Source organism: Bradysia coprophila, assembly GCF_014529535.1.
Source record: "Bradysia coprophila strain Holo2 chromosome X unlocalized genomic scaffold, BU_Bcop_v1 contig_44, whole genome shotgun sequence".
NCBI classification, from domain to species: domain Eukaryota; kingdom Metazoa; phylum Arthropoda; class Insecta; order Diptera; family Sciaridae; genus Bradysia; species Bradysia coprophila.
The window spans coordinates 542,659-565,615 of record NW_023503337.1 but is presented as its reverse complement, the minus strand read 5'-3'; the positions used below and the strand labels follow the sequence as shown (position 1 = coordinate 565,615).

General features: G+C 35.4%; 2 protein-coding genes and 1 long non-coding RNA gene across 8 annotated transcripts in view; 1 reads left to right on the top strand and 2 right to left on the bottom strand.

Moving 5' to 3' along the window:
- Positions 1–1,501: 1,501 nt before the first annotated feature.
- Positions 1,502–4,340, top strand: LOC119070021. Its single transcript, XM_037174302.1, has 4 exons — positions 1,502–1,787; positions 1,861–2,733; positions 2,865–2,890; positions 4,077–4,340. The coding sequence occupies exons 1-4, from the start codon at positions 1,502–1,504 to the stop codon at positions 4,338–4,340; spliced, it is 1,449 nt and encodes a 482-aa protein (XP_037030197.1).
- A 461-nt stretch (positions 4,341–4,801) lies between these two features.
- On the bottom strand, positions 4,802–5,650 carry LOC119070002. The gene is made up of 2 exons (XR_005086445.1): positions 5,020–5,650; positions 4,802–4,872 (listed from the first exon to the last, which is right to left on the bottom strand). It is a non-coding gene; the product is annotated as an uncharacterized LOC119070002 (long non-coding RNA).
- A 31-nt stretch (positions 5,651–5,681) lies between these two features.
- Positions 5,682–22,957, bottom strand: part of LOC119070001 (proton channel OtopLc-like) — a 28,058-nt gene continuing 10,782 nt past the window's right edge. The window contains exons 1-8 of one of the 6 annotated variants that reach the window (XM_037174254.1): positions 20,617–20,863; positions 10,415–10,747; positions 9,118–9,261; positions 8,777–8,994; positions 8,682–8,707; positions 8,413–8,530; positions 7,325–7,573; positions 5,682–7,266 (exon numbers count right to left, since the gene is read on the bottom strand). In XM_037174254.1, coding sequence (XP_037030149.1) covers positions 6,182–7,266; positions 7,325–7,573; positions 8,413–8,530; positions 8,682–8,707; positions 8,777–8,994; positions 9,118–9,261; positions 10,415–10,747; positions 20,617–20,648 — 2,205 coding nt within the window. In that variant the 5' untranslated portion in view covers positions 20,649–20,863 and the 3' untranslated portion in view covers positions 5,682–6,181. Of the gene's footprint in view, positions 7,267–7,324; positions 7,574–8,412; positions 8,531–8,681; positions 8,708–8,776; positions 8,995–9,117; positions 9,262–9,419; positions 9,507–10,414; positions 10,748–12,350; positions 12,406–17,223; positions 17,379–19,109; positions 19,213–20,616; positions 20,864–22,957 lie in introns of those variants that run through there. The other 5 variants (XM_037174252.1, XM_037174255.1, XM_037174257.1 and 2 more) reach the window with 5 other exon arrangements.

Below are 22,957 nucleotides of genomic sequence, written 5' to 3'. Positions count from 1 at the left end.
CGCGCATGTCTTGTCTTTCGAATGTCTACGTTCGCAACTGTGTGTGAAGTGAAGGCCCGATTGACCGTTTTTTAATTTTCTTTTCTGAGTTTTTTACATTTTCACTGAGTGTTATCGGAGCTTTTAGTTGTGAAAGCGAAGCACTGCGAGCGTCAAGCTAAAGGTAATGTATTGTAAGAGTGAAACTGACTCCTTTGAGGATAGGGTAATCGATTTTTCCTCTGCTAAGTCAAGTCTCAAGAAGAGTGACTGAAGGACTGTGCCTCGCCAAGGGAATGCTTTTCCGAAGAAGTTTGCATTTGTTTTTGCGTTCTGAGTTATTGTCCTTCCGGAGAAATGTGTAGTCGGATTTTGAGGACAGAGACCGTGGTAGGAAACCGATGAGTCTAACGCGTTCAGGTAAGTGGAGGCTCATTTATTGATAATTTTTTCGGAGTAACTAAGCACGATGTGAGAGATGTTGTTGATGTTATGGCAATACTTTTATCATGATTGCGTCCATTGTCACTTGATTGAGTGGTCATTGAGGCAGTGAGTGCGAAGCCTGTTTTTTTTTTTGGAGAATTTTTTATTCAAATGGTGGTTGATTGTCTTCTTGCTACTTTTTGGGAGTCTTCTTAAAGTAGCTTTCATTGATTCCTAAATAAATTTTTCATCAGAAGATGGCAAAACTATCACCGTAATATTCCAAAACATGTCCAATCGGAAAATTTACTGCTGTCTCGTGTAACGAACTAGTGGAAGCGACTGCCACTAGATTCGGAGGTCGAAGCAGATTGCCTCATAAGTTTGTATGTTATCTACTGCGGTCTTGAGACTTACTTAAAATTTAAATATTCATACGCATAGGCGTTGTAGCACCAAAGTTAAATTTCGTAGAAGCTTTATTCGATCGCAATGTACAGCATCGAAGGCAAGAAAAGTTTCACTCGGGTTCAATCGAATAGCATCGACCAATATTCTGTGTCAGATTGCACTCCTCGGTTGAGGGTGTCGTCACTGATCATGACTTTAATGTTATGGTTTTCTCTCAATTTATCATTTAGTTTTGAAAATGAATTTAAAAAAAAACTAGTTTTAGAAAATACAGACGTTGAAATGTGTATGTAATCCATAGAGACTACAAAGTCAAGAGGTGAGCTCTGGCTACTCTAATCCTACATAATAATTTGCCCAGTGTAAACAATTGAAGTAACAGACTTTCTGTCAATCTGTTGGAAATCAAAATACCGTCCTGAATCAATAATTGTGCGTGTGCCGTCTGTTAAAATTTATGATGATTTAAGATGTAAAAAATGTGCGTCTACGTCTTCCGTCTCATTACTTACCACTCCTCTTACTTTCCATATAATATCGCCGACCCCCAAATAACCTGAATGTCTTATTGTCTCAATAAAAAAAATAAAAATTTATTGAAGGGACATGTTCGAGTAGATATTCTTTTACAACCACCGAATAACTGCCAGAAATTGTTTTTCTGCTTTTTGTTACGGCCATAAATATGTATTCGTTCATGGCACGACAACTCCGTTCGATCCATTCACCGAATAGTGTCTCATTAACACATAAGAATTTTGAAAGTATGGAGGCATCGCATGCACCGATTGCTCAAGAACAGCCATGGAATTTGCTTCAGAAGCCGATTCGTGTGGAAATGCTCACATCACCATTTTCTCAGCCAGTATTCGATGACGAGAATTATGCAGTCATTCGTCATTTCGTCGGACTGAATGCGGAAATCATTCAGATTTTGAGTGCAGTGATGAATTTTTCCAGTAAATTTCTTTGTTCCATGACAACGGTTGTAGTGACACAAATTAATTGTATTAATACTTTCTCCCTTCGAAGTTGTCTATCAAGATCCGCAATCAATCTATGGATATGCACAAGTGAACGGAACGTTTACAGGAGCTCTTGGTCGATTGCTCACCAATAAGAGTGACATTGGCATGACTCTGTTTTTCATCCGCGATTACGGAACAAGAGACATAGAATTTACGACTCCAATTTACCAAGATCAACTTTGCGTGGTGGTTCGGAAAGCACATAGAATACCCGAGGCCGTTTTACCACTACTTACATTCAGCGTGACTTCATGGATATCTTTCTTACTATCATTCGTTGGATGTTCCATATTTTGGATGATACTGAGAAATGTAAATGCAAAGCGAATGTTTGTTGCTTCGACCGAGCAGCTTTATATGATGAACAATTTTTCGGACTATGTCCATATTGCTGTAGATACCGGAATACTGTTCGTTAGTTCACCGTTGTTGAAACTGCCTAAAATTTGGTCAGAACGGATTTTTGTCATATCGATTTGTCTGATGAGTACAATTATCTTTGCATACTTTGAATCGACTCTGGCCACAGTATTTGTAAATCCTTTATATCTGAAAGATATCAACACTCTTGGCGATCTGGAGAGCACTGATTTTCCTATCGAAATCCATGAGCACATAGCTTTCGACCCGTTGTTTGATAGTAAGAGTTCATTGATGCAACGAATCCAAATTGTCGGTAAAAACCATCAGTTATCACACATTGTCGAGCATGGCAATATATCATTGGTTCTAAAACAAACGGCAATCAAATTTGATTTTTCCCACTGGTTTCGCCTCAAACGGATGCATCAACTGCCGGATTGTCCGCGAACATATATGACTGCATTTATAATGCCCAAGAAATCGGTTTACTTTGACCGTGACCGTGACCGTGACATATCAAGAGCTGGTGCCTGTGCACATACCCAGTAGAGTTTGAACGTTGAACCACTGACAGTGGGAGTTATCCACTTGGATCCCCCTTTTTACTCTCCGGTTCATAGTAAGCGTGCATTGTATTTTAACAAATCACGTTTACAGTGAACAGCGCTGGATCGCCACTCGAGGTATGTTGTAACTTAACCTAACAACAATCACCGTCGCTCGACAAAGTGATCGGACTAGCTACAAATTTTGTTGTAATTATCAATTTCATCGTCCAATTACCTGGGTACTCGTCACAATTATTTACCTGTACGTTCAGTTATCTGACCATTTACCTGTAGGTGCTGCGATATATATACCAATCATGTATTACACCTTTACTACCTGTACATTCAGACTCGTCGGTATTTCATCATAGGACAATTTTCATGTGTTGGTGGTAATCATTCTTTTGACTTTCGTATTCTTCAAAAAAGCTTCCTCCAATAAACCATTAGGGCGTGAAAGAAGAGAGATAACATTAAAGTCAGACATACTTACGCCCTTTTACGCAACATTCGCACTTATTGGCGAGTCAAGCGAAGATTCACACCGTCAGACCACGTTCACTCAAAGCCCTCTGTTCAACTGATCCGGGTCATGGAATAATTCAGAAGCATAGAGGCAACAACGAAGCAAAGTTAGATTTGCCCTTTCACGTACCAGTCACACTCATTCATCCGCGAGACAAAAGCTGATTCACTACTTTACGTAAAGATCGACGTCAAACCAGATTCGCCCTTTCACGTACCAGTTACACTCATTTCGCGAGACAGGAGCAGATTCACGCTCTCATAAGGTTCGAAGTCAAACCTGATTCGCCCTTTCACGTACCAGTTACACTTATTTCGCGAGACAAAATTAGATTCACCCTTTTACGTAACGTTCACACTCTGCGGCCCCTTTACAGCCCCATTCCGTGTCTAATATACTCAAAACATATTTGTACTCACATTTGTCCAACGTACATCAATTTCAGGCCAGTCTATACTTACAAATGTTTCTCAAGGATTTCTTACATTTTCATTTTCAAGGGCTCAATTACATTGTGGGCAGTGGCATTCTTCAGTTTCTTAGGGTTTTCTTTGGACTCCTTATTTCACGAGCAGGGTGGGAGAGGCGCTTTTGCATCTCTGTTTTTCACCAATTTTGTACGATCTTTTCTGCGAAAATTTTCATTCATATGCACCGCTACGTTCTTCGTTGGCTTTTTATTCACCCTCAGGCATTTGTTTTCGAACAAAATACTTTATTTTTCACAATTTTTCTGAAAAATTTTCAGAGCAAAATTTTTTTGATGTTTACTCTTAGATCGCCTACTAACCCAAGAAATCGGTTTACTTTGAACGCATAAATGCGCTTCTGCTGAGACTTGTACGTAGTGGATTCATTCAGAAATGGATTACCGATACAAAGTTCAATTGGACATTGGAAAGCACAAGATTGCATGGAAGTCTGGACAAGCAAGATTACGTTGTTCTGGAATTGATAGACATGGAATTTCCATTCTACATTCTGCTTGGCGGATATGTTGTGGGCTTTTTTCTTTTTATTGGCGAGTTGTGTTTTGCTGATGCGATTGTTGATTTTTAACAAGAATCGTTGAGACAAAGATGAATTATTTCAACAAAAAAAAAAAAACAAAAACAAACAAAAATTCATCAGATTACAAAATTCAATTTACGTATATCTCAATATTAGAATCAATTTATAAAAAATTTTCATCGGAACATTTCGACAGAAATGATCATGTTGAAGTACAACATTAGGTTTGTTTGACTCACAGATGTAGCGAATAAATTTTCTGTATCCTAGTGCTGAAGTACGGCGACTCCTTTGCTCATTTTCGGCTTCACTATAGACAAAACGTTGTTCCTAGCTTATCCTAAATGACCTTTTTTTAACGAATTCAATACCAGAACTCGCCCGGCCCATACAAAAAAAAATCATTTAGGATGCGTTAGGAAAAGTACTATTATATACTATACTGTATATGCTTAATTAGTTACATTAGTTACGTACATTAATTGCTTAGATTACAGCTATCACTTATATTACTCGCTAAGCGATCACTGAACTAAAGTTATTTGATTATAATGGCTTTGTAGGCAATGGAATTATATATCTTTATTCAAAAACTTGAGGTAAAGTTAACTTTACTTCACAATGGGAGAAATAATGGAAATGGTGCTTCTTGAGTGTTTACCGACCTCGGCTACGCCTCGATGGGCAAATTTCACACAAGAAGTACCCCATTGCCAAGTAAGGTAACTATTAATTGAACCGAATAGAAAAAAGCTTCCGTCCTATTTTAAGGAAATTCTCAGTTTTCTTCAACATTTTCTTTTTCAATCACTTTTAAACCTTAATATTTGTTGTTCTTTCAGCCATAAAACTAAAAATTTCAATGAAATTACAGGAAAATTTTGTAAAGAGTTGGCAAGTGAATATGTTTCATTTTATTCTTGGGGTCCAAGAACATCTCAGTACTTTTTGAAATATCGAGAATTTAAATTTCCATAAAAAAAGTCCTGCCATGCTTTTTCTCACATCATCACTTTTCGACGACTAATTTCCAATTGGCACAAGGAACAATTTTATGACTAAAAAAATGGGATGATTAACTTAGCCAATTTTTTTTTCTCAACTACAAGTGACCACGAATGACTACTTGTAATTTGAACTTAAAATTAATATAAAAAAGTGGAATGTTATCTAACAAGAGAAATGAAGAAGTATAAATAAGTTAAAATAGAAAAATAAATTGAACCTCTGAGGTCGTCATGCTGTTAATTTTCTAATTTTCATTCACCCCTCAAAAAAAAAAATTAAAACTAAAAGCAGACATGAGAGCCAACAAAGTTTAGATGCGATTTTAGCCGCTGACAGTTTTGTTCAAGCCGAGCTTCGTCTATACTCAAAATCGACGCCGTAAGTGCGCTAAAAAAGTCAAAATGGATAGTGAGAAGGAACAAACTGAAATGTTTAATTGTCCCGCTCCCGTTTACGATTATTGTCATATTAGAGAGCGTTGAAATGTATTCTGGACATTTATTAAAAATTCAAATTCGTAAACGCACTTACGATCGGTTTGAATAAACATTTTTATTTCGGCTAACTACAGAGAAATGATAACCGATGGCGATGCTTCCGTCGAGCTCTCAGCTGCGGCTAGCGGAAGCAGTGCCATCTATTGTCATTTCTCTGGCTAACCACTGTCGACATTACATTCTTAGCATCTCTCATGTCAGCATTGAAGAACTCATTCGGTTGTTTATCACTATTGAATACCGTAAAAAAATCTTTGAAATCATTTCCAAGAAATAGTGTTCTTTTTCTCAGCGCATCAACATTTTCTTGAGATTTCAAGTTTTTAGATTGGTCAAAAGTCACCATTCACGCCAAGGAACGTACAAAATATATGCGCTCACAGTCTAATGATGATCCCCATGTTTCGCTTTGTAGGCCGATTTCCAAATATCAAACAAGCAGATCGTAGAATGGAATCGATAAAAGATAGCCAATGGCATAGATACGTGCGTAATAACTGTCCACGCCCAAATGCCATATAGGTTAAGATGCGTCGGCCGAAATCCGGCCCGTCCCTTTATCATTGTGTTTATGAACCACATCGACATATTTGCGACCAACAAGAATGTTACAATCTCTCGTCCCGGCTTAGTGCGTTGTTGTTCGGCACCACGGCACCGTCTCCAGCAAGAATTCAGAATGAATAACGTCTGTACGGATGTCTGTATCAAACCGAATATCTCGGAGACTAGACCATCGATTCCGTGTTCATCGTCCAATGTGAAATAACTTCCCATTATGCTAAACATTCCGTACAAGTAGACACCTGTTTGTGCCAATACCAACAACGTACAATCTAGTGTCACCGTATCTGCGTGATGATCGCTGCTAGCTTTCTGCTGAAATTTCAAATCTCGCATTTTTATTACAGCAGCCACAACAGCACATGTTGTCAGCGCGTATAAGAGTATTTCGACAATGGTCACCTCCCTAATAGCTAAATGCTCGTAGCCAGCTTCCTTGTACATCACGAAGTACATGATCAAACAAATGATTGTCAACACAATGACGATGATCCCAGCAAACATTCCCCTATGTGCCCGTGAACAATCAACCGAAAAGTGATGAGCACTTTTGCCGGTTGCCGTACTCGGTTTAATTGAATTACGGCGATGCCGTTCAATTGACGGCATATTTTTTACTTTCTTCCACATTTCGAAGAGGATTACTGCACAAATCAGCGAATACTCGATGGTGCAAGGGAATAGAAATGGTGCAGCATTCTGTACTAAGGCTCCCATAATGTCGGTACGACCACAATTGATTTCATTCAGTTGCGCTAATTGAGCAGCTGATTCGTTAAATGTCCCATTTCCAATCAATGCAGCGAATTCTATATTTGCCATTGATTCAGTAGTAACTGTTGGCACTTCTGTGGTTGTACTAGTAGTACTTGTAGTTGAGCTGGTAAATGTTGCAGGAATAGAGTCTGTGAAAGAGTACCGTCATAAGTTGTTGATTTCATTCAAATTACTGCGAGAGCCTACGATATTTTTCCGCCAGTCCACTGTGCATCAATTGATGAATTTCGTGTTTCGTTTCTTCGACCAGGACGTACAACCATTCGCACAAATTTGTAGCGATCATATGCATAAGACCGAATCTTGCGATGACTCTACGTTTACCCATATCAAGTTCGGTGGTGTTCAAAAATATAAATTGCATTTGGAATATTGATAGAGCCATTCTGGCAGCTGGAGTTAGAGCGATCATTATATTACGGCACTCGGGATTGTCTGGAATAATAGAAGTTTTGCTGTTTTAATTAGGAGCCTTGCATTAAGCTCTCGATCGTCGCTCATCCAAAAGAACTTTGCAGCTTGACTTGATCGAATTAAATCGTGAAACGGACATTTTAAAAAAATAAAACGATGTACCGAAGCCCTGCTAGGAAGACATGTGAGTAAAAACTGTTTACATGGTAATTGTTATCGGCATATCGCTGCTAATTCAACTAATTCAATTATCACCACTTCGGGCAATTTACAAAAAAATACAAATCTTAATTGAAATATTCATTATTCATCTATCGATAAACATGGAATCTATTTGATTGCTGTGATAATTTATTTAAATTGGTGCTCGGAATTTGAAAAAAAAAAATTAATCTCAAAGTGAGCTTGCACTTCGGAGTCTACCATAATGATAAGAATAGCATTGGTATTATGCGGATTTGTTTGGATTAATCGGAGATTAGAATACGTTCTTCAATAAACTTGTCATGTCAAAATGATCTATTAATTCAAAAACCAGACTTCTTGACCTGATCTAACCTGAGCTTTGTTCAACAATTTCTCTCAAAAGAGAATTGAAGTTTTTGAAAAACATCTACTGGTTGGACCTTCTGCATTTTCTTCCAATTAAAGGTTCTGTTTCAAGGATTTGACTTCATTCTCGGCCTCAAGAGTAACTGAGTAGATATATAGCTTGTTAAACAAATTGTCATGTTGGGGCCAAGTGTTCGTTTTTGTCAAGAAATCTGTCGAATTGAAATTATGTGAAAGATCGCATCCTAGATCCGATCATGTGCTAATAACGATTTTCTTGGATGGTTTTTTGTTTGAAGTGTACTCACTGTTCATTTCGAAATATTGACCAAATTCCAGACCAGAATAGACCATTGTTCCGATTCCAAACGAAATGGCACCAACTCTTAGATAAAAACTGCCAAAGTGTGGAACACGCTTCTTCATCTGAAAGTGTTTTAAGGATTCAAATGATCAACAGTCTTCGTAAACTTCAAAGGCAGATCAGGAGTATTAACCAAACTTCTTTTTATTAAATCAACATTTAGGTTCGAGTTCAAGCTCAAGTAGTCATTGCCACTACAAAAAAAATACTCACAGTGTATCCGCTGTTCGTCTTTTCATCTAGAAAAGAAACATGGTCACCGATCAAATCACTTTCCATTCAATTGATCTAATTTTCATTTTACTTACGGTAGGTTTTGAGTAGTGAAAATACTGCCCGATTTCGCACATGTGCAGTGTAAACAAATACAACAAAAGCTATGCTAACCACATATAAGTACAAGTAGAAACCGGTGTAGATATTTTTCGGTATTCTCGACGTTAATATTTCAGTTATGGGTAGTGCAACCCCCAATATAACAATAATTTTAGCATAAAGAGCGGATAGAGCTGAACTGAGTGCGTCACTGAAATTGATAGAGAAACGAAAGGAAAAAGAACTTGTTAATTGGGACTGATTAGACTTCCAATTTAAAATATTTAAAAAAAACCTCCTTCCTTCTAGTGTTCGTATTAAATATTTGACTTACTCTCCAATTTTTCGATTCTTTCTGCGATACATCTGTGCCTGCTCATTATTTCGATCATGATGTTGGCCACTTGGTGTGTAGTTATTCTGTTGATACTGTGACAATGACTTAATACTGGGGCTGGGAGTCAACTCGTGGAGTGATCTGCAAGCAAAAAAATCAAGGATTTCGTTGATGGTGGCACATTATGTGATATTTAATAAAACAAAAATTTAATTTGAAAACATTACGAACAAAACATTGACGATCACAAATAAATCTAAATAAAATTGAAGACAACCGCAAACAAAATTTATATTTACCCTTCACCACTTCGATTAAAATTGGTTAGCTGAAGATCCATCGGAAAGCTAGCTACGTACTGTAACATTTGAACCGTCTAGTATGGCCTTAAATGCGATTGGTAAAATGTGTAATCAGAAAGTAAATCAATTAGTCTGGTTGATATTTTGAATTATGTTTTTTTTTCATCATCTAAACTCAATCAATTTCAGATTTTTATCATTTTAGAATTTTTCCATTGCTAGTTTTATCGGATCAATCTTTGTCAATATGCCAACCAAATATATTGGTTTAAGAGTTATGAGTCGGCTATCATTTCGTGATAGCATCGATATCAATCACACGTGCCATCATAATAGACTCAATTGACACTCAAGGTTAAGTTCAAGCTCGTCAAAAACCGAGCACAGACTTCGAGAGGAAATTTGATTACATCTGAAGGTCACCCTAATCTCACACAGAAAGGAGCAGATAACAATTTAACTAGATAGGCTTGACCTGTAAATGATACTTATTTTCACTATATTGTGAAGTGTGGAGCTTGGCTCCCACGCTATCATTCATCATACAAGTGTTCATTCAACCGCACGCTTCACGTAATTCAGTACGTCGTAATGGTAATTCAGTTCAACACGAGATTTTCTATATGAAACATCAACTTTCTTCGCTTTACTTTTGTGCATTTCAAATTTTACGACGGAGGAACTTATGTTTTGTCCTGATTTTTTTTTGCTCTATTGACTTTTGATCGAGCTTTTGTTCAATTTCAGTTGTATTAGGTGGCATTCCATGCCCAAAGTGTTTTTTTTGTTTGTTGTTCTTTTGTATTTTAAATACAGGAACGAATTTGTGTTCCACACTTAAAAATGGGGAATCATAAATAAACGAGATTTAAAAAAAAAACACATAGTTCTGCTGCAACGGACAACACTCCTCAAAGATCTCAATTGCAATCGCATCACTCAAACAGAAAATGTTACGAGAATCCTTGAATTAAAAAAAAAATCTGACTCACCCCAGCATTCTTGGTCGATGATTCGGAGTCCTAATTGCAGCCATCACGGCTGACGGTCGTCTCGTCGATAACAGATCTTGAAGTAGGGCTGATGGTCGCCGCGATAGATTTATCTCGTGTATTGTATTTAAGGCTACCACCGATCCCGGTTCAGAGCTTAAATTCAAATTTATGTTTCGATTGAGATGTTGCAGTCCCGGTGATGATTTCACAATACTGTTGTTGCCGTCGTGTGCATTGTACACAGCCAATTGACTGTTTTGAGCGGATAAAAGATTTTCGTTCACTTCAGATGTAGTCGGCAACCGTTGTGGTGCATCACTCATCACATCACTGAAAAAATGATTTGGAAATTTTTTGGTTGTTATTTCGATATCGAAAACAGTGAAACTGATAATTTCAAAAATTCAATTGCACTAAATCAATTTCGCTACGATGTCTGCCGATATCAACTTTGTACTGGCGTTAACATTTTTATCCGCCTGAAAATTTACTTTAAAATTTAAAATACGATTCTCTAACATAGAAAAAAGATAGGAATGACTAATATTTACATTATCAATTGTCTACTGGCAATGATATATTAGTTTTTTGTCAACGGAAAAACGTGAGTGATAAGTTGAAGTTGAAGATGTCTTGTTGGAACCAAATAACGTGTTGACGAGCTATTTTTAGTATATACGGTATTATATACGCTAAGTGTCGTGTTATTGATAATAAATTACATTGACACTCTAATACAGATGCTTCTGATTATAAAAATGAAATAAATAAAAGAAAACATTCCGCTCGGCGAGGGAAACCTATATTCTAGGTTCCACAACCTAAAATAGGTCAAATGAACTTAAAGGCGAAGGAAAGAATGATAGTATAACAATTCAAAATTGCGTCTCATAACATGTCAGGTCAACCTGAAGTTGCCTGGAACGTGAGTCGGCCTGCACATGGTTTTGTATTCTCAACATTACCTAAAATAATCTGGTACCTGAAAACCATTTAACATGTGAGCTGATCAAGTTTCAGGTAAACCCGACCATTTCTGACTATTTCAAGTTGACTCTGAGCCTGAACAGACAATAGTTTTGGGCTGAGGTTGGGTAAAACCTGACGTGTTCTGAGACTTACTGCAGCTTCACATATTGACGCGAAGGAGACCTAATTCAAATTTTTCTTTTGTTATCCTCTCCAACTTGACAAGAGAAGAGGTGAAAAATTTGAACTACACTCGCGGAATTTTGAAAACCGACACATTTTCTATTTCGTCGTTTGGTGGTCTTTTTGTGCGTTTTGCATGTAATTTTATGTGGAGAAATGAGAAACTCAAGTAAAACACAGAAACAGAAAATGTGTCGGTTTTCGAAATTCCGTGTGTGTAGGTATCCTTCGCGTCGCTATGTGTAGCTAGAATTACGTAGTAGTAAATTGAGTAATTATCGAAGCAAATTTTCTGTCTCATTTACACCCATTCAATCATTTCTACACAATTAATTAAATGTATTTCAATTATACACTCCTTTCCATTCATTGAACAATAACTTGAATGACAATTGTAATCGACCATTTGGATCGAGTGGACCGAACCAATCTCATATTCTCAATATCATCGATTGTTATTGTTTTATCTATAGCTAGGATTTTGATTTGGAAAAAGTGAATGACTTTAATCTCGGCAAAATTGACCAATCAAGATGTCAATATGGTAATTGATTAAAATATTTCTTCATTAGTCCGAGTGTATGGTTTTGCAGATGGATTTGAAAATGTTATTTAATTATTAGAATTAGCACATTGGATAGTGTCACGTGTCACGTGTTATTCTCGTGAAAACGAGAACAAGAGGTTTTTTTTCGCAAACTCTGCAGATTTTTCTAATTTCAATAATTGGTTGAATATACCAACACAACGAATGGATGAAAATTTAGTGGAATAAACAAACCAATTTCTTTGTTGTTGAGCCATAATCATTTAGATCCGTTTGTGGTTATATTACGAATGCTGAACAGAATCAATTTTAATTTTTGCTAGTTGAGAATAAGGCACGCACTGAGTGATTTTTATAAAAGTGACCAGTTTTTGTTGAACAAATATTATGTAAATGGAATGTTTTATGCATAAAATCTCTTAATTTTTTCGAAATGAAGCGAGTTTTATCGTAAGATAAATTGCTTCCAGTTCGATGATGCAAAAATGTTGAGAATCGGACAAGGTTAACGAATTCAATTTTTCCAAAGCTATTCGACGATTTACACAAAATGCTTCTGCTTCTGGGACACTACCTATTACACAGTTAGACGTTTTTGTTAGTCGAAGGTGTAAATTATTTGATCTAATTCAAAATTTGTGTCGCACCTAATCTTCATAATGATGATATTGATCATGGCACGTAACTGGTTTCATGCTAGCTTGAAATAGCCAATTTGAGTTGCAATTAGTAATTGCAGCCTGTTGGAACTTTTCGCATCGAAATACGAAAGTGGATGAGAAATTTCAAGGGATGTATTAGTCAAACAAACACGAACAGGAGCAATCAAATCTATTAGATTTTAGATCGTGCGTGATGCGCCCATCCTATACTAATTTAAAATATCATTTTAAATGCTCAAGCTCACCCTTTCACAACAAAATAGTGCCAAAAAAAACGAAAGATTAATTGAAGAAGCACAAAGACAGATAATTGAGTGGTAGACGAACTACTGATAAACAGTCAATTAATCTTTAGACTTTAACAGGCACAAGAATATAACAATCGGTAGACAAGGTGGCAAGAACAATGACAATAAATGGCAATAACAGAGATAAAACTTTCAACAAGTTTTACTCTGAAATTTAACTATCATAACACTCGAATAAAAAGTATTGATTATACTCGTAATAAGTATCATCTCATCGAAAACGTTTTCAGCGATTGCAAACTAATTGAAATTGGTACAAGTGGGTCGAATTCTGGATCAGGTTAAGAGGATGAGGAAACGATTCCTAATTGTAGTCACTGGCAATATACACTCCATAAAGTCGAACCCTGCAGATGTAGATGGCAACTCCGTTGACGATTTGCTTAATTCATTAAGTATTATCACAATAGTCCGTTTACTATTTTCACCTCCCTGAACCAAACGAGCAATATCTCTTATCACGTGCAAAACAAGCCGTTGCCGGTTTAAAGAAAAGCTGCAGGTAGATGAGGAAGAAACGAAACAGTTTACCGAAGCTTGAAGTATGGTCCAAGAAATTGATTGACCTTTAAATAGTTTCAACATGGTATTTTAAGGTTAAATAACCTGAAGAAAGGCTAAATTCATGATATCTACCGTTTGGTTGAGAAGCACGTGAGAGATAAGACCTAAATAGATTTAGGAGAGTTGGTTTTCTCGTTTTTTTTTAGCACAAAGTGAAGATTATATTTACGTGCTATAATTTATAAATGCCTTGGTACATGTGAGTTATTTAGGTGTGGTATTAAACAATTTACAACATCATTACAATAGGGTGTCGTTCACACATTTCATACAGATTTAAGTTTTCTTGTAACAATTTTGGCTTATTAATTGGTAGCTTCTTCCAAAGCATATTCCCCCTAGAAGTCAGCGGAGGACTAGGCATATACACTACAGTGAAATTGGACAGGACCGATTAAGCCTCTCACAAATATTTTAGGGAATTCGACCGTTATTTTCATAAAATTGGTACCAGTTGAAAGAATGGTAACTTGAATTATTTTAAAGCGCTCAACCACTCAACTAATAACGTTCGTTTATTATCCTCTGTTCAAATTCCTATATTGGCGTCTCTTTGGTATCATTCTTTCATTTTCCAGTTCCGACCCTTGGATAAAAGAATTGCCTTCTAGACTAACTTTTTTAAGGACACCTTTTTGCAAATGGGAAACTGCTGAAGTCACACCTTTTCCAATGAAAAATTCCTGAGACCTTCCGGTTCCACTGGTAAACTTAAGATCGCAGCTACTGTCTACTGACTTCCGTGGCTTTGGCGACATTTGCCCGTTTTTTTCCACTATGCACAGTTATTCTACTGTACCGTTCACATAAACAGTATGTTATGAATGACAGGCGGTGTAAACAAAAGTATTTTTATAATAGTAAATATTGGAGCAATTTTATCTATGGCTTCAACATGCTACGATTGTGCGTGTGTTATATAAGGCAAAATTTATCATTATGGTGGTGTGCATACAAGAATAATACAACAAATATTTAGCAATTTGTTTTAGAGCGACATTGTTGATTCTATTGTAAGCAATAATCCAGTTCTAACCAGACATGGATTAATGTTTGTTTGTAATTCAATTGTAGCAATGATAGCTGTGACGATATTTTGATTATATTGTTTTTCGACTTTTCTCAATAAACAAAACGGTACAGGTAGACATTTTAATGTTCATGTAAATTTTGGAGCGAAATTATTAATTTTTTTTTCGGCAAACAAAATTTATAAATAACTTTGCCATTGAACGATCAAAGGTTCAAAAATTCCTCTCGTCACTTATGATTATAGATCAGAGAACTCGATGATCTCGTGTCTCTCGTCTAGCAGTCGACGGTGAGTGTAAATAGAAACTGTGAACAGTACAGACTAATTTACTGTTTAATAATTATAAATTCGTGTATATTTGACTTAAAAAAAAAACTATTGTATCGACTGAGCCGATAAGGATTTTCTTTAACTATGACGTCCAACTGACAACGTTTTTATTATCTTTACACTGCGCCGACGAAGAATAATTTATCGGCGCACACCCCTAATCAAATCATATCAAACGCAAGATAAACTTACTTTAAGAGGCATGTCGACTTAGCAGAAATTATAGCCTACATTTGTGCGATTCATATTTTATTTTCGATGATAAATATATATTTACAAAAATCCTTTCCAAAAAAGTATCTGCCGCCTCTATTTCCAGCTGAAAAAATAGAAATGGTTGTGTTTGTTTTTAGAAATGTGAGCACAATTCTTGAAAACTTCGGTAGACATGCCCCCTATAGAGTACCTCAGATTTCTTTGAGACAAATGTTGGAAATTGCTACTTTTTCAAATATGTTGTTTTCGTTGTTGGAAGTATTTTCGACAGATTGCTAATGTTAACCACGATTTCCATAAGAATTACACCCAGTGGAGCAACTGAAACTTTTTAATTAGTTATTAAATTAGAATTCCTCTACCGCTGAAACTCTTCAGATCTATTAATCCTCGAAGGTTACAAGTCGCCATTGTTTTAGATATAGGAATACGACGTATTCAATACGTAGTCTTACGAATGCTTGAAAGATATAAATCCTCGATAAATATGACAGAAGTTATTATTAGAAAATTTATCTTGCGAATAAATTTACTGCGATGGTAGATTTCTTTCGTCGCTGTCAATAAAATAACATATTAGACAGTTTGCGCAAATGACGTATAAGTCAACTTATAAGTTGGACATTATAAGTAACCTTCTAGAACTTATTGTATGAAGATGTGACTGATAATTTCCAACTTATAAGTTGACTTATAAATTATACGTCATTTGCGCATCCTGTGTATTTTCTTAACCGTTTCTGAAATGGTATTTCGATATGGTAGAGGATACATACAAATAATACTAATTTTAGATGTAGTGCTAAAGCGACGTGTACGTGAGGTCAATAGATGCCATCAATAGACCATAGATAGATACCACAAACTGACAGCTTATTCGACTTAGACTAATAAAAACAAGTTCAAACAAGTAAGATACTTTTCATATCATTATCAAGTGCAGTGCATTTCACACAGGGTTATAGAAATTCGCACAAATAATTGTCAAATAATGTAAATTTGTTAATAAATAAAGGTTTCAAATAGAGAATTGAACTAATTGAATTAGTCTAATTCTTCGCTTTTACAAAAAAAAGTTGTTGCTCCTGAACAATACAGAAAATTCAGATTTTCCGAATTATATTTAGGGGTTGTCAAATGAGCCCATGCAGAAATAACTTTAAATTGGCATTCAATTAGATCCACGATACACATAAGCTTCAGGTTCCTTTCTTTAATTGAAGCGATTCGATGTGATGTAGTGAATGTAGTGAAAACTAAGACTCGGACCAGGTCAGAGTAAATCAGAAGTTGGTCAGCTCAGAGTTGTAGTCTCAAATACGTTCCTTCTTCTAACACCAAAATGTGCTGCTAACATCCACTGACACCGACTACAAATCATCCTATCTGCGCAAAATGACCGAGTTCTCTACCGTGTTAGTTTTTAATGACCTCAGTTTGACCCGTTCGATTTGACCTTCAAAAAAATCTATTTTTGACTTAACCACTTTGCCGGTTACTGTGACTTGTCGACTCTAGGCACCCTGGAAATCAGTAAAGGAGTCGAGGAATACCTCCAAATACATTTCTAAAAATCAAAAATTAAATTTTAGATTTTTTAAATTTTATTTGGAGGTTAATATCGACTCCTTTACTACTTTCCAGGGTGTCTAAAGTTCCAGCGTGCGCATTATTCAGCAATGTGTTAACAGTATACGCCGACATGACACTACGTTTTCGCTATAAATGCATTATTAATGAGTATTTACGCTGTAAGGAAGTCCAGTTGAGATTGACTGTTAGCAACCATCATTTAAGTGGACAACACTAAAGTTTACAATGATGGAACGAAATTCAAAATTCTTATTTTAAGTCAATCTTTCTCCAAACATTTTAAGGATTTGTTAAAATTAGCAAAAAATATTTGATTAAATATTGCAACAAGCAGATGAAATGGAAACTTGTTTGAACTAAAACAAGTAGAAAGTAAAAAAAAACTTGAATTAATACGTAACATTTTTATGGTTGGTATAGTTCCTGGGTACATTGTATCTCAGGTCGATGCCACTCAGAAACAATTGATGAAAGTATCACTTTTACGGACAAATAATAAAAACTAAAAACAAACAACAATTCACTCGACAATTCGAATTTCGATCAGTTTACTGGTTGTATTCATGTGAGAAACTGAAATATGATTGTAACGCAGAAAACGAAAAAAGACGATCATGGTACAAAATAAATACGTTATCATATCGTAATTATCACATGGTTTATCGCGCCGACATTATTGCTCTTCGGTTTCTGAAGAGTCTCATACATTAATTATTGATTGTGATCGTAGTGCTATTTCGGGTAAAGTAATTATACACTTGACACTAGAATTTCCAGATTAGAATAAGTACCAACGGGTGTTAATTTACTACGACTTTTTTTTGCATTTTACTACCAGTGGTATTCAAAGGGAAAGGTTTCCTTTTATTGGCATGAAATCTGTTGATTGTGTTGGGTCAAAATTTAGGACTAGTTAAAAAAATCATTGACCTAACTTGGAATGTAAACATCTCTTTTGTTTACAGTTATGTTTACACATAATGATAAAGCGTCAGTCGAAAGTTGGATTTATACTTTTTGCGAATTGAATGTTACGAGATGTTTCATTTTTTATTTCATTAAATATTTGTTTAAGACGCTTTTTTAATTGGATTTTACAGTCTAATTATGACTGGTGTGTCACCCAATTTTTGGGATATATTTTTTGTGAAAATGTTTCTTCCATTCTGAGTCATTTTAGTGAGTAATGGTTGTACGCACGAAAGTTTATGGAAAATGTGGCGCATATGGTTTAAATTTAGACTCTTCGGCTTCGAAATATAAAATTTGCACTATGCTTAGGGCTGCAATTATGCCGTAATTATATTTTAGCCTTTACGCGCCAAAATGTCCGGGTAAAACCCTATATGAAATAAATAAACGAATAAATTAAGTGACCAAGGAATCCCAAAGAATTGAAGAACAGAAAATGTATGATTCACCAGTTATTTGCATCACTTAGTTTGAAACCACGAAATTACAGTATACGTGTGAATTCGTATGCCGTCGACTTCGTCTCGACGAAACATACATACTTATGCAAAAATTATTCTCGTGCCAATTTTCATGTATTTTGCACGGTCTCATAAGCTGTGTCGTACTAGCCTTTAATTTCAAAATGTATCGATAAGAAGAAAATTTGTAAATGAAATGAAATCCTTAGCAGAAGGTCGTCTAAAAATATTGACACAAATTGAAAGGTTCTAGGAAAATATTTAATTATATAAATTCCAACGAAAAACCAGTCAAACGACGTAGGTCGACAATGGTATGATTACATCCACATCTTGTAAGTCTCCATTAATGTTTGCGGGGAATTTCAATATTTTTAATTCAAAAATCATCGCACAATATCACATTTAATAATAAAGTCTGACTCAAAGAAGGGAATGAACATGTAAAGTCAGTGGCCAAATGTTGGAAAGCAAAAAGATTCAGTTTGATTCTTTTTCTTAAGTCTGAAAGTGTTGTATCTTCCAACTGAAACTGAAACTGTTCCTGCATCGTCTCCGACAATCACTCATTGTCGACGATGTAACCTAGCATGTGCAACCGATCACGATAAATTTCGGAAAAAACGAAGTTAGACGAGGATTCCGAACAAATTTGGTAACGTCCATAAAAAATTGTTCGATTAGCGAAGGCTCAAGCGAATCATCTTGAATATTTTTAATGATCACCTGAATTTCTATAACTCATTTCATAAAACTTAATTCAAATTTAGCATTTACACTTAACATTTCTTTGTACAACGATCCTGGGTCAACGAGCTACACGGACCGCATAAATACACCACACATTAAATTACCTCACACCACCAAAATCGTCATGGAAACCAGCAGCAGTGAACATTATAACAGAATTCATCCGGATAATTTAAAATTTTACTTAATCAATTCTCCGTCAACAATTATAATGAAGAGTTTAAAAAAAACGGTTAGAGTGTAAAGCTACGCTCGAAGTAACTGCTGCTGTTGCGAATTGTGTGAGTAGATTAGAACGAATTTTAAATATTTTTTAAACTGAATTTCAGTTTTATAACGGTTGATTCATACTAACAATTTTGTGTGAATAATTTTGATTTTACTATGTGCATGTCGCTGTAAAATATCGCGTAAGATTGTTGACAAAACTGTGAAGATAACGTTCTTGTACAGATTACCGTTTAGGAAACAAAAAGTTCGGGTCGTGTGACGATGTAGATATTCACGTACAGATTACTGTATGAAAAAAGCGTAGCGTATGAACGACATAAGACAATTGGAATTTTTCCGAAGTAGATCCTTTATTAAAATGTTGCCACGAAACTGTATATTGGACACTAATTTAGTATTATGTGAAACGTTTGGCTGGTATAGTTCTCTCAGATTTCTTCTTTTAGTCAAATGGGGTTGTAAAATAGCACGAAACCTGTTCCTTTGATAACGGTACAAGTTACTTTCATTGTTGTAAACTTGAACTTTTATGATCTGTGTCTGACGAGATAGGAAGTCTTTACGAGAGGTTAATCTTACACATTCCAAATGATACCGAATTTATCATAGATTCATAATGTGTGAAAATGTCGCACTACTCGAAAAATCATCAATAAAATAAGATAAGAAACTAGTCGGGCTAGTATCTTGTTACTGGCAAACATGTAATACATGTAATGTATCACTATAATTCTTGCCAAATGTATGACCAATTACTTGAAATATGAACAAAAATTTCGCTGTATAAATCAGACTGACCTGAGACCTCAAGTCGGGCTTTCTTTGACAATAAGTTAAAAAAAAGGGTCAAATCTGGACCCAATCCGAACAGGTCAACCTGATTAAACATTTCAGGTCGCATCCAAATTATTGAAACATGTTCAGGTGAAAACCCATCAGGTTCACACCGTACCATTCCGCTCTTTACCATCAGAACCGACTGATGTGATTTTAAAAGTATGTAAGAAATGATGAAGAAAAAGAAGTAACAGATTCTCCATCTAGGCAAAATATTCCGTTCCCACAAAAATATATTACTCCTGCCAATCCTTAAATTTTTCGAATTTCGATTCAAGTTTACATTTTTCGAAAATCTATTATCCTCCCTTATAATATCAAAAGATTAAAATTTCAAAACGAAATTTTCCTATTGCAGCAGCAATGTCATTATATTGTGAATTGGAGTAACTCATTTCCATAAAATATCTTCCGAAGATGAATTTTAGCTTCGGTGATTAATATCGTTCATAATAATTTTCTCCTTTTATAATACTGAAAATGGCTCGTATTACGATCCACAATTATCCATAGTGACATAATAAAAACACCACACTAAATTACCTCTCATCATCGGAATTAAATTGATTCGACATTTTGTAGCGTGTAATAATATGAGATCGATAATGCAATAATATATCAGGAGGATATTACATAGATCCTTGTCTTCAATTATATTTTGTATAATTATTGTACTTTTAATTTAAACTTTTTTTTTTATTTAACAATTCCACTTCCAATTAACACTTCACACCGTATAATTCCTCTATATATATGCGAGAAATGTTTCGCTATACCGACGACAGCAGACATCCAATGAGTGATTGCTAATTAATGGATGAAAAACGTTTGTGTGTTAAATTGTGTTCAAACCAATCGCTTAGTACAATTAAAACTGTGTAATTCAAAACAACCACAACATTTGTCATATACATATAATCACGACAGATAAAATTTCGCTGTTTAGTACTGCCACCATTAATACACTCAGTTGAGTACTCTAATTCAAGCTCACGTATGAAGACATGCAGTTGAACTTGCTAAAAAAAATGGCTAAGTGAGGCCAATAAAAAAAGATATTTTTGTGGTTTTATGGAGTAGAAACATTTGGCAAAAAATATTCGCTGAGATAAATTTTAGTTGGGTTTTATTTTGAGCTGAGATGCAATAAACTTTTTCGTTTATGGCTTTGTCACTTTATATACGATAAAATCATTGGGGAATCGTTGTTAAGATTTCGTTCAGACTATTATTAAAATTTGAGATATTGACTTACAGATCAACGTCAATTATTCCGTCTTTCATGCTTCCATACTTATCTAAGCAATTCACCGTATGACACAGTAAAAATGTGAGAATATAGAAGATTTTGTTGATCTTCAATGTTTATTTTAGTAAATAAGGCAACAGCACTTCGGGTTCGGGACACAAATAGGCTCTGAGAATCTATGAAGTAGCTTCATAAAGCATTTCATCTGTTAAACTCATAACGTAAGTCATAACTTAAGCTCGGAATGGGATAGTACATGTTATTACCTTTCTAATGACACCACACACGACCCTGTACGGCTCGTGTACCTGGATAAATTTTTGTAAGAAAAGTGCAAGTTTTCGGTTTTTGATCACCAGCCACAAAAACTTCGAAGAATTTTTTTGAAAGTGGTTTTGGCTTCTAGGGTCGAATACCTTTCTAGGTACATATAAAAAAGTCCACTGGAAAATGCGTCTGATTTCGGTAGGCCGTTTTTCAAAAGAATCCCTCGAGACCATTCTTTAATCACATAAAGTGACACAAGTCCTCGGAAAAAAAGTTCCCCATTAGTTTTCAATGCACAAAGAAGCTAACATGCATCACAAACAATCATGGAGTAAAACAGTTTCGTTGCTCATGTACAACGAACAAAAATTGATCCTACTGTTAACGACACAGATTAAAACCTAAATACAGTACAAGAACGCGTCCAAAATAAAACATCACCGTCATTATACATATCGAATAGCCCAAAACAGACCAAAAACAAGGGCCATCTAAACTTAATCAACGCCATATGTACTAAATGCACTTTTAGATGCACTAGAAAAAGAATGACGAAGAATGATCACTCTTGACAAGCCAAAAATAAGGCTGTGAATTGTCAACTTGTTAAAATCGAACCCACTGAATATCAAATATAAAATTTATTTAATAGTTCAGCACTGTCTCAAACTCTTCTGTGTAGCAAACCAACAAAAACTAGGAACAGGCGTCGTCGTCGTCGTCTCTATGGATGATTAACATTATACTGTGACAAATGATGTAACCTCTTCCTAATCAAGGAAGTATCATCGAGCTCACAGCTAAAAGCATCACTATTCCGGTATAATCTAGTTTAATGCAAATGCTGTCGTGTTCCAATTTATCAACATTATGACTGGCTGATTATAGGTGTTTCATATGTATTTTTATATAGACCTGTAGCTACGTTACTTGTATACGAAATTCAACTGGTAGATATATATTTAAAAAAGAAAATCCCAAAGTTTGCTTCCATTTTTATTTCGTGAGAGAGAATAAATCTTTTCAGTCTAAAGAAAATAGTAATAAAAGTGATTAAAAAGTACAACCGTTAAGTTATGTCAGAATATCTAAAAAAAAGAAGAGAAATCGTATACGAAAAACAGTACACACCAGCAGCAGAACCAGAAGAGGCAGTCTTCAAGTGTAATTAATGAGATTTTTAAATTGCTTTTATTTATCAGATTTTGCTGCATATATCTTTCTAAGTAATGGATTTAGTTTTAATATTTAAATGAGAAAATCTTTTCAATTTGTACAATGAGAAAAAGAGCTAGCTGTTACTACCTATGGTTTCGGGGTTGTAGGCACTTTTATCATAAAACTTACATGTGTTCGGTTCAACGTCTC

Excerpts from the sequence above, each read along its gene's own strand:
- LOC119070021 (XM_037174302.1), top strand. The coding sequence starts at position 1,502 with ATGTATTCGTTCATGGCACGACAACTCCGTTCGATCCATTCACCGAAT. Across the intron at positions 1,788-1,860 it reads TTTTTCCAGTAAATTTCTTT|ATCCGCAATCAATCTATGGA; the intron begins GTTCCATGACAA and ends TTGTCTATCAAG. Across the intron at positions 2,891-4,076 it reads GCGCTGGATCGCCACTCGAG|AAATCGGTTTACTTTGAACG; the intron begins GTATGTTGTAAC and ends TACTAACCCAAG.